Source organism: Corvus cornix, chromosome 27 (assembly GCF_000738735.6).
Source record: "Corvus cornix cornix isolate S_Up_H32 chromosome 27, ASM73873v5, whole genome shotgun sequence".
NCBI classification, from domain to species: domain Eukaryota; kingdom Metazoa; phylum Chordata; class Aves; order Passeriformes; family Corvidae; genus Corvus; species Corvus cornix.
Genome location: NC_046355.1, coordinates 2,786,680 through 2,798,798, shown reverse-complemented (window position 1 = coordinate 2,798,798; position 12,119 = coordinate 2,786,680). Strand labels below are relative to the sequence as shown.

The following is a 12,119-nucleotide window of genomic DNA, read 5'->3' as shown; positions in this document are numbered from 1 at the left end:
AACTCATAATTTTGGGGTGAACCCTCCCTTTTTAATTCTTCCCACTGTGCTTAGCAAGACAATGATTTTTTCAACAGGATTAGAGCCACCAAACCTGTATGAAATCAAATACATGCTTCATGCTACCACAGGATTTCAAAATTAAGGGGCATTTTTTTCCTCCATGGGCAGTGTGTTTTCTGAGGAAGCAGCACTTTATCTAAGCAGCAATGTCTTTTCAGACTGGAGGATCATGGGGACCATAAAGCCAAGGAATATTCTGCTGGTTTATTACTTCAGCTGCCAAAAGGGCCACGCTGCAGTGACCAGCAGTGACACAAATCACCAGCACTTACATAAAATTTCTCCAGATTTCCACATGCTGTAGGCAGTGCTTTGCTACCTCCAGCCTTCCTGGGGTTTATTAATAGCCACCACCCCCCTCAGCTTTGGAACAAAGAATGGCATTTTAAGTTTCCAGCCTTGTTTCTACCAAAATTCTGAACTTGTCTCCACATTTCCACAGGAGTGCAAGTCGAGCTCCTAAAGAGCAGGTGTGGTATCAAATCTGCAGCTACCTCTGGACTCCAGCACAAAGAGGCTGGAGTGCTGGATTATTTCCCAGTCCTGCACGGCTCAGGAGGGGCCAAAGTGGCAACCACCACCAGTACCTTCCAATTCTCACAAATCACCTTAAACCCGCTGCGCCACAACACCGCTGAAAAGCTCCTGAGAGCCCATCCCAGGCACAGCAAAGTGGGGAAATCAAGGAGGGGGAATCAGGAGCTGATGCAACAGGAAAACCACTGATCATCATGGAATGTCCTAAGTAGGAAGGAACCCCCAAGGATCATCCAGTCCAACTCCTGGCCCTGCACAGACACCCCAACAATCTCACCCTGTGCCTGAGAGTGTTGTCCAAATGCTCCTGGAGCTCTGGCAGCCTTGGGGCCATGAAAAAACTCAGCACACACCAGATTCTGCTGATGAGATGGTACCAGCTAAGACCTCCCCAGTACCCTGCTGGGCTGCAGAGCTTTACAGGCTCAGGACCAGCAGTAAATGGATTTTCTCTGTTTAAGGTGAAAAAGCCAAACAGCATCACTGAACTGAGGCCCATTGAGAGACATTCTTTGCCCAGAAGTGCAGAGCAGAAAGAGCCCCTGTTGTTCTCACAAGACAAAAGCACTGTCACACCGTGTCACCAGACCTGGAGATGTGAGACTTTCATGCCAAACCTCATATTGGGATGGGTCAGACCAGATCCATCTCTGGGGCTCGAGACAGGAGGCAGCTCCCATGACATCAGAGCCCCCTCCTCCCCTGCCATTGTTCTCATGTCTCTCTTCCAACCCACATAAAATAAAATAATAATCATGTACTTTTCATTCTGAGCCAGCAGATTTCTGGCTTTTTGAACTTTTGATGTCTGCTCGATTCTTTGCCCCAAAAGCTTCTGGGAGTGAACGACACCATTAAACACAAGCTCAAAGGATGGCAACCTCGATCGTTTTATTGAAGTGAGAACACAAGCCTGGCTTATCTTTGGTCATCAACATTCTTTGCACGCTCATAAATGAAGTGAAAAGAACAGAGGGGAAATGGCTTGCAAATGCTGTTTTATTTCATCTTAATTTCCTCCCTGGAAGGAATCAATATTTTTCTTAGCTGGGTTAAGAAAAATATAGAATGGGTTGGGTTGGAAGGGACCTTAAAGCCAACCCAATGCCACCCCCTGCCATGGCAGGGACACCTCCCACTGTCCTGGGTGCTCCAAGCCCCATCCAACCTGGCCTGGGACGCTGCCAGGGATCCAGGGGCAGCCACAGCTGCTCTGGGCACTCTGTGCCAGGGCTTCCCCACCCTCACTGGGGAGAATTTCCTCATCATCTCTAATCCAAACCTACTCCCTTTTTAGTTAAATCCATTCCCCTTTGTTTATCACTCCATGCCCTTGCCCAAAGTCCCTCCTCAGTTCTCTTGTAGCCCCTTTATTGTTAATTGATGGGTTTTCTGAGGGTAAAGCATCTCTGGAGTAGAAGAACCTCCCATGTAACACCAAGTACCTCAGAGATTCCCTCCTCAGTTTTCTCCACTCAAGCTGTGCTTGGAGACCCAAAGTTTTGGAAATCCCAAGTCTCCCCAAAACATAAAGTTCAGGGTTTGCATTCAGAGTATTCCTCAACCCCGGCAGTGACTGTTTTGGTAATTTTATTGTGCTTGAACAGATCCCTCCCCCTCGGGCAGGAGAAGCAAAGATGCAGCTAATTAGGGCACAAAGAGAACTGTTCACCTATACTTTCAGTTCTTAGTTCCACCCTCTTTCCCAAAGAACTTCTTTATGGAATACATTCCCTTTGTCCTTTTACAAAGAGAATCTACGCAGAATTAATCACCTGCACCTCCCAAACACCACACACTTAGGGGAAAAAAGCAGCTACATAAAAGCCTGCATTTCAATGCTGGTTTGTGTTCTCCCAGGGAACCTGGCACAGGTTCACTCAGGAACGCTTTTGTTTTTCACAGGGAATGCAGAGGGGAATGTTTTCATTCTGTTGGGTCACTGACTCAGTAAACAGCTCGAGCCCTCAGCAGGCACACGAGCAGAACGAGGTGATGGTGTGAGATTCTCCAAGCTCTTGGATTGTTAAAACCCCCCCCAGAGTAAAAGCTGACTGTAAATGCTACATAACTGACACACAAGGTAATTCCAACCATAACAACTCCTGCAGGCTGCTCCAGGTGCTGGGCCCTGCACATCCAGGTTTATTTGATATGAATACACAGACTGGGCACAACCCAGATAAGGGGCTCGCACTCATCTTCACACAGATCTAACACGGGGTTTTTATCTTGATGTCAAAACCCCAAACCAAATAAAGAGCCCTCACAGGTGTAATGCCTTAAGGACACATTCCCACTGAGGCCAGAGTGTTCTAGGACTGTGGGTGCTCCCAAGGATCAGGACACTGTGGATCTGCAGGAAAGCAGCACAAAAATCACAGAATCACAGACTGGTTTGGCTTGGAAAAGATCTTTAAGATCACCTCGTTCCACCCCCTGCCGTGGGCAGGGACACCCTGCACTATCCCAGGTTGCTCCAAGCCCCTGGCCCTGGGGCTGAACCCTCCCAGGGATATACACTGGGTCCATCCCCACTACCCAAGCTCCTTTTGTTAGCTGCAGAAGTTTTCTTTCTGCATTTGCCACCTTTTGTCTGTTAATTATTACTTATTATTACGCTGTTGACTGTCAGGACTGGGCACCATCACAAGTGGGGCCCTTCATAACCTAGCAGGCCTTCAAGATCAAAATCCTACAGCTAAAAAAAACCACCACTAAAGACACCAGCAGCTGTACAAGGAGTTATGAGATCCAGCCTTTTGCAGTTGCTCCCTGAAGGGTATGTGAGAGAACTGAGCTTATTGTCCCTCCTGCAGGGCCACCTGCACCCACTCCAGCTGCTTTCAGCCCCCTGAGAAGGACAGGCCATGTGCTGACCAGAGGGCGACTGGTCCTTAAAACAGCTGCACTTCTCATCTCAAGTGCCAACCTAATTAAAAACAGCTCCAGAACAACACTGCACACCTCCAACACCATGGCTAAAACAGAGTGACTGGAACAGGCCAACGGTTTGGGAGAATAAATGGAAGGTTCTTTTCCCAGGTAAGGAAATGCTGCCTTTCGGAGAGAACCTTGGTGTTGAGGTTGATTGAGACATAGTCAAATGCTCTATGAAACCAGGACAGGCAGGAAATAAAGAGAATAAACCTCCCCTTTAATTGTTTGGTGTTGACACAATTTTGGTGGGTCCAAAATTTATCCGGTTGGGATCAATACACTTACCTATCATCCCTGTTGGGCAATAATCCCGAGTTCCTTCCTGGAATACAAGACAGTGTCTTTATAACTCGGGAGTGGAAAGGGATCTGAGGATGGAACATCTATTTACAGGGACAGCCTAATGCTCGCTGAGCCACAGAGGGATAAGCAAACACTTCAACGTCAGGGGGATGTGGAACTAAAAATACTTAAAAAGCAAAAATGCTGTGGAAACTGAGCCAAGAAAAAGGCAAAACCGAGCTCTGTTGCCTCAAAAATTACCACTGAGACAACAAAATATTGCAGATAATGTATACCAAGCTGGGTTGCTGTAACTAAGATACTGTAGTGGCCTTTCTTTCCAAGAAAGCCAACTGATGGCCTACTTTTAGGAGAAGTTCACATTTTTCCTCAAAAACTTTAGGCTCACCTTTCTGCAACCTCGCCTTCTTGTCCAAAGAGACAAACTATAAAACATCAACGTGCAACATATCAAAAGCACAGCTTTTTTTCTTTTAACTTCTTTAAAATTTAGCCTGGACTGCTCAAAATGAGCCTCCCTTGAGCAGAAGGGAGCAGAGCAGTGAGATAATGTTACTTATGCAAATTCACCTTCATTCAGTCTCGGGGGTTTCAAGTTCACTCCCTGTACGCTGACCCAGCGAGGTCACACACATTTCAGCCTGACAAAGCTGGACAAGCAATTTTTTCCCTAAGCAAAGCATGATTGCTTCTTTGTTTAAATCCCTCTGTAACTAGAAATTAATGCTGGGTGATGCAGCTAGAGTTTGGAGGTTCATTTTCTCCAAAGCCTGCCTGAAGTGACTGCAATGGATGGAATTATCCAAGAACGTAATTCCTCTCAAAATAATCAGCAGTACCAAGCAACCTCCAAATTCTTTCTCCTGATGAGATGACCCCACCCTGTGTGTGCACAAGACATTTTTCTCTCAGGCCACTCCTGCTGATGACTCCTTTTATTGCTTTCCACAGGTTGGTTTCCTCCTCCACAGCATCTCCAGCTGCTGGAAGAGCTCTGAGCCTGGCCAGCCTCACGTCAGTGCCCCATTAGTCACTGAGGGTTGGAGCAGGAGTTCACGGAATCCCACGGCATCAGCACACCAAGAATGTGACACAAACAGGTCCTTCCACCTCCCAGATAAATGCAGGTCAGTGCGCTCGGGTTTCAGCCAAGCTGACGGAAACCTTCCAAGGAAGTTCTCTGCTCTCAGGTGTCACGACTGAGCTTGGCCAAAACCACCCCTCTGCCCAACAACCAAGGGAATAAATGAATTTCTGCTCTTCAGTCTTTTCTTTTTTAACAGAGCCCAACTGCCCTACCATGAGAATTCCTGGCAAGACTCCCTTAGTTCGAAGCAGAGTCTCTGTCATATCCTACACTTAATACACACACACACAAAAATCGTAACTCTTCCTGTTTTTAAGCTATTTTGTTCACTGCTATTTTGCAAGCTCTACAGCACATCCTCCCTCGAGTTACCAGCATTTTGATGATTGTGTTGTTAGAATTTATGACTAGGAACATCAAACCCCTCCTCTGAGCCCTTTCAGCCCTGGAGGAGCCCAACACTGCTATCTGCTGTGCAGTTACATCTCATTTAGCAGCTTAAATGGTCAAACAGATCAGGCTAACACACGAACTTCCATTATTTACTGTGCAGCATGAAGCACCCTGCAGACACTACAGTACATCCCTACCTTGGGAAAAAAGCCAGCTCCACAGAGACTCTGAATCCACCTTCTCCCAAAAATTACAGAATTTGGGAAGTGCTCCATTCTTCCGACTCCTTTGACACAGTCCATTATTTCCTAGTCCGTTTTCAGTAACTCGACAGAACACAGACTCAGGTACTAAAATGTTCACATGTGGGGAATCATCACTCCTCAAAGCTGTACTAAACTAAAGCAAGCTGGGAGCCATCCACATCCATGTGCACTCTCCCCAGTTTAACACCAGCACATTCCTGCCTGTGGGTCTTTCAGAATTGGGGTTCCTTGATGCTAGCCATGGAGCAGGGTTTGGGGTTTTTGTGTTGCTTTGTGTTTTTAAATGGATGATGGACATAAAAATCTTATCCAGCAACATAAAACCTATTCCTGGACCAGTAAGGAAAACAGATACACCAGGGAAACTCCAAGTATTAACCACAAACAAAACCACCACGATGAACATCAAAATGATGAACTGTGCTGTCAACACTTGGTTACCTGCTTGTGAGCATGGTCATAAGAGTTGATGTGGTTGTCAAACTCTTGGTGCTTCTGATACTGCTTGTCACAGAGCTCACAGTAGAAATTTGCTCTGAGGTCTTCCAAAGCCTTGGCAATGGCCTTTTCTTTATCAACATAATCCTGGGAAATTAACAAAAAAATGTTTCTGTTAAGTGTCCTGTAGAACAGGCTGGAAGATGATGAGTTAGTACTGTAAGGAAAAATAGTGCTAAGAAAAACTTAGTGTACATTGATTGTATTTATTACAGGATCACTGAGGTTGGAAAAGACTTCCAAGATCATCGGGTCCAACCTGTGCCCGATGCCCACCTTGTCCCCAGCCCAGAGCACTCAGTGCCATGCCCAGGCCTTCCTTGGACACCAAACCTCCCTGGGCAGCCCCTGCCAAGGCCTGAGCACCCTTCCCATGGGGAAATTCCTGCTGATGTCCAGGAGCCTCCCCTGGCCCAGCCTGAGGCCGTTCCCTCTCCTCCTGTCCCTGTTCCCTGCCAGCAGAGCCCGACCCCCCCGGCTGCCCCCTCCTGTCAGGGACTTGTGCAGAGCCACAAGGTCCCCCCTGAGCCTCCTTTGCTCCAGCCTGAGCCCCTTTCCCAGTTCCCTCTGCCCCTCCTGGTGCTCCGGCCCCTTCCCAGCTCCGTTCCCTTCCCTGGACATGCTCCAGCCCCTCAATGTCCTTCCTGTCATGAGGTGCCCAGAACTGGACAAAGCACCTGAGGTCCCTCAGCAGTGCCAGCTCAGGGGACAGGCACTGCCCTGGTCCTGCTGCCACCCCAGTCCTGGGACAGCCCAGGTGCCACTGGCTTCCTGCACACCTGGACACACCTGGGCTCATGTCCAGCCACTGCTGACCAACACCTCCAGGTCCTTTTCCAGCTTTCCAGTCACTTTGCCCCCACCTGGAACAACCCATGGGGTTGTTGTGACCCAAATGCAGGTCCCTGCACTTGGCCTTACTGAACCCAGCTTACTGAGCTGAGCAGCCTTTGCAAATTCACAGGTGGGATTCCAGAATTTCACAATGCTACAGACCTTGACTCTGTTTTTTACCCAGAATCACAGAATATTCTGAGTTGGAGGGGACCCACAAGGACTGAACATCCCCTGGTCACAGCAGAGGTATCACTAAAAGGAGACTGCTTAAAACAAGGCCTTCAGTGCTGATGGGGGAAGGCAGCTCTGCCTCACGGAGCCTCCTGGACTGTCTGTGCTCCAAGGAGAGGTTCAAAGCCTCGAGCTAACCCAGAGACACACTGGCATCAAACCCAGGAGGATGCCTGCCTTTGGAACAGAACCTTACGACTCTAAAGCTGACACTGCTCCATTCTGAGTGCTAAGTGATGTCTGCTTGATCTTGGTTTGGCTGCCTGAGTTCAGGAGGGAGGAACATGGCTCTGGCTGGGAATCACAGCTCAGAGCCCGCCGAGCCCAATCCACTCCAGTGAAACATTCCCAGGAGCAAAACTGTCCCTCAGGCTGGGCCACAGCACAGTGACCACACTGGCACTGGGCACAGGGGGCTGCATTTAATGGACAGGGGAGGGGCACAGCCTTTTCCCTTCTATAATTGAACATTTGCACAGGTGGAAAACCAAACCTGCAGGCACAGATGAGGTGTCTCACCTGGCAACAGCGACATCCTTCCCTCTTTTGCTACAGGTCTGGAATATGCACCAAGCTCCGGGACTGGGGAAATCCCAGACCCTCAGGTGGCTGTACTGGCTGGAAATCCAGATGTGGAAGGAGACTGTGCTGTCCCCAGGGCTGCTGCACACCTGGGGGGCTCTGAAACGCACCTGATGCCAGGGCACAGGAACCTCAGGGCTGAGCAGCTGCTCCCTCTTGCCAGGCTGGATCAATTACAACCCCACCAGCAGAATTAATAAAACATCACCACTCTTCACGAGCTCTCTGGGGGAGGTTTACCCTGAGGAGGTGGAAGCTTTTACTCAAAATGAGCTACAAATGCTGCATCACAAAGCCCACTGTACTCACAGCAGCACTCCCCATATAGCCATTGACCACAGGCATTTCAACTGGAATAAAGAGAAATTATATAAAAAAACAGCCTAACATTAGAGAAAAAGCACTTAAGGATCTTTTTTCCATCTTCAATAAAAAGTTCCTATGGGAAGCTTCCTTCCTCAGCAAGAGGAGGCAGCAAACATTTAAGACAGAAAACTATGAAAGGTTTTTCCTTTGAATTTCAGATCTTGTTCAAGGCAATACAGTTTATCTCCTAGTTACCAGATCAAAATGGATTTAAAATAACATTATTGAGCATGTTTTCTGTGATATAAAATTTATATAAAATTTTAAACACCCGAGGAGAAGAAAAAAATATCTAAAAAATTGTAGTGCTCATGGTTGGGGTTGTTTTCAATTTAAAGCACTGTTCACTTCTACATAAAAAAGGAAGCAACTTCCTGCTTCCATCTATTACCAGATGCCCTTGTTAAGAAGAAAAAAGAAAAAAATCAACAAATTTGGAGTTTTGAGCCTGAAGCAGGTCCCCAGGAAGACAAAAAAGGAAAACAGAGCAGCGTGAACTCCACAGAACACGGACGTTTAAAGTTCCTCTGAACCCCAGACAAGCTTCCTGCACCATGTGTAGGTTTTTTTGAGCAAGCATCCTGTGGCTAAACAATGAAACCCAGCCATTTGAGTGATCAGAATCTATACAAAAGAAGGGAATTAAAAACCAGTTCTTGGCTGCAGAGTTATCCAAAACTCCTCTGAGGCTCCCTGAATGGCTAATCAGGATGCACCGCCACCAGCAGTTACATAATGGACTCCTGTGGAGCAGCAAAAAGTAACGGCTGCAGAGATTTTTCACAGATTAATACCAAAATGCAAGGGGTAAGGATGAACTGAGCTAATAAAAACCCACTGGAGCTGGGAGAGACTGCTACTGCTCCAGAGCTCCTGAAAAAAATCCATGCTGGATGAGGGCAGGAAGAGAAAAGTCTCAGAGCAACACAGGTTTGGTTGCGTTTGCAAAGACAATTGTAAACCCCAAGAACTTCAGGATCACAGAACGGTTTTGGTTGGGAGGGACCTTAAAGTGCACCCAGCCCCACCCCCTGCCACAGGCAGGGACACCTTCCACTAGAGCAGGTTGCTCCAAGCCCTGTCCAACCTTCCCAGGGATGGGGAGTCCACAGCCCCTCTGGGTACCCAAACGCCTGCAGTTCACTTACCAAGCAAGTTAAGGTCTCAAGAGAGAGGAGAGGAGAGGAGAGGAGAGGAGGAGGAGAGGAGAGGAGAGGAGAGGAGAGGAGAGGGAGGAGAGGAGAGGAGAGGGAGGAGAGGAGAGGAGAGGGAGAGGAGAGGAGAGGAGAGGAGAGGAGAGGAGAGGAGAGGAGGAGAGGAGAGGAGAGGAGAGGAGAGGAGAGGAGAGGAGAGGAGAGGAGAGGAGAGGAGAGGAGAGGAGAGGAGAGGAGAGGAGGAAGGAGAGGAGAGGAGAGAGGGAGAGGAGAGGAGAGAGAGGAGAGGAGAGGAGAGGAGAGGAGAGGAGAGGAGAGGAGAGGAGAGGAGAGAGGAGAGGAGAGGAAGGAGAGGAGGAGAGGAGAGGAGAGGAGAGGAGGAGGAGAGGAGAGGAAGAGGAGAGGAGGAGGAGAGGAGAGGAGAGGAGAGGAGAGGAGAGGAGAGGAGAGGAGAGGAGAGGAGAGGAGAGGAGAGGAGAGGGAGAGGAGAGGAGAGGAGAGGAGAGGGAGAGGAGAGGAGAGGAGAGGAGAGGAGAGGAGAGGAGAGGAGAGGAGAGGAGAGGAGAGGAGAAGAGAGGCTATAAATTTTCATAGCTGAACAAACTGCCTGAAGAATTAACTGTTCAACTGGGGAAATGAAATTTTAGATTTGCCGAGGTTATGTTTAATTTTAATGGCATTGGAACTACTTTCCCATTATTTCTCAAGTAATTAAAATTTATGCAAGACTGACACTTCATTTGGATGTCTTGGGCTCTTCCTCAACCCTGGTACTCCCCAAATCTCCGGACAATTGAACAAGCAGGCTTTCCTAAGACCTGATGGACTGTAGGGGCTGGGAAGCGGAAGAGTGGATTAAAGGATGAGCAGAGGCCATGTCTCCGCAGAGAACCCGGTTACAGCTAATCCAAGAATGCTCCAGCACGTCACGCTCAATCCCAACACAACAGCTCATTTTTATCAGCCCAAGGCTTACAAAATAACCCCACAGGTTTTGTAAATCCCATGGAAATACAGAATTTATCTTTTTTTTAATGCTGCCTGAGCAATTCCTCCAAAGAGCTCCAGCCCATTGATTTCTCCAAGCTGGAGCTGTGTCCTACCTTTCCAAATCAAGCAGGATTTATGCAACAACATCATCATGTACTGCTCACTCCTCACTCAGCGCAACACAAGATCTCCTCCCCTCCCAGCTGCTACCTGCCCCTCTACCACCTTCAGGTTTTGTACAGGCATGGCAGGCTCACCAGAAAAATCCAGCAGCCCTGTGTGTAGGGAAGGAAATGTCCTGCTCACCCCAGGACTGTTCCTTCCAGAACAGGAGCAAAGCACACGGAGAAACCCCCGCAGCTGTCCTGGGGCTCTTCAGCAGCTAAACAAACATGAAGGCTGATGCCAGGAAGTGAATAACCAGTGTGTTAAAATGTAAATCATCTCCACAATGACCAAACCCAAGAACAGTGAATTCCTACAGCCATCACTGCGGCAGAACGAGGAGAACTCAGCCCCATCAGAACAAATCTTTTCCCACCCAGCCCACGGACACTCTGATGTTGATGCCCTTCTCTCTGTACCTTGTACTTCTGCCTCAGCTCCTCGGTGTCTTCCTTCTCCACCTCCAGCACTCGCCTCCGCTCTGTGGCATCCTCGGCGTAGTCGAGCTGTTTAAAAAAAAAATAGAGAAAAGAAGAAGAGATGCAATTTGGCCCATAAATACACTGCATTATCAAATCTGCCGAAAGCACAACTTAACAATTTTAACTGAAACAGAATCTATGCATGTTGTACTTTACCTTCCCTCTTTTGTCACCCCAAGTGTAAAACAGGTCATTAATCCCCCTGATGTGGAGGGTCCTGGCAGGCCCATAGCAGCTTTGGGGAGGGGAAATCTCACAGCCCAGGGATTTTGGGGAGCATCCAGACCCCAGAACTCAGCCTCACAAGGATAAACAGAGGATGCATTTTGAGAAGTGTTTTCTTACTGCGCTGATTTAAGAGAAAGTTGTTCTTGGGTGCACAAACTCTCACTTTTAAATGTCTCTCCCACCCACTCCCAGAAGCCCTGCAGGGGTGAGGGGCCAGGGGAGCTCACCTCCATCTCCATCCGGCCCATGCCCATGACATCGTACTTGACGACAATAGGGATGGGATCTGTCCTCCCTGGAAGAGGAACACACAGAGAGGGGTCAGCAGAAGCCCAGCACGACAGCTCGCTGTACACATTGGGTTTGGGTGGTTAGAGATCTTGCCTTGGAGTGCAGAGACCAGAAAGCTACAGTGAACCAAACACGAGCCATTCTCACAGCTTACAGCCAACCCTGCGCCAGCTCCGACCGGCACCCAGCATGACAAATGCATTTTCTGAACATTAACTGCTCATGTAAAAGCTCCTTGTGGCTCATGTTCCCCCACGAAAGCCCAGGGCAGGGCTGATAACAGGACTTGAACCTTTTCCTCAAGGCTTCCACATCAGGCTCCTCATCCTCCCATAGGAGTGAAGAAGCTGCTAAATACATTTCACTGTTGGAGCTCATGAATAATCAATTAGAACATCCCTGCACGGGATGTGGAAGCCTCCCTCCCACCAGCTTTTGTCCCTCCCCAGGAGTAAGGAATGCTGAGGAGAAGGATGGCACAGAAGCCAAACTTCTCCCATCCCAATCACCCAGTCTAGGCCAGGCGGTCGGTCCCTGGTCCCCCAGCCCCCAGAGCGATGCTCTGGCCCCGCTGTGTCACCTGTAAGCTGTGAAAAGGACTGGTTGCGAAGAAAATTGACTTTGAACTAATCAAACTATGCTGGAGATTTATATTTTTTTTTAAAATCGTATCTTTAATCCACTCATAACCAGCCAAACAAAGCAA

General features: G+C 48.4%; 1 protein-coding gene across 1 annotated transcript in view; it reads right to left on the bottom strand.

Moving 5' to 3' along the window:
• GPATCH8 (G-patch domain containing 8) overlaps positions 1-12,119 on the bottom strand; it is a 54,619-nt gene that overhangs the window by 7,782 nt on the left and 34,718 nt on the right. Inside the window, 3 exon segments of the mRNA XM_039565590.1 lie at positions 6,031-6,174; positions 10,832-10,918; positions 11,350-11,417. Of these exon segments, the coding sequence (XP_039421524.1) occupies positions 6,031-6,174; positions 10,832-10,918; positions 11,350-11,417 (299 nt within the window).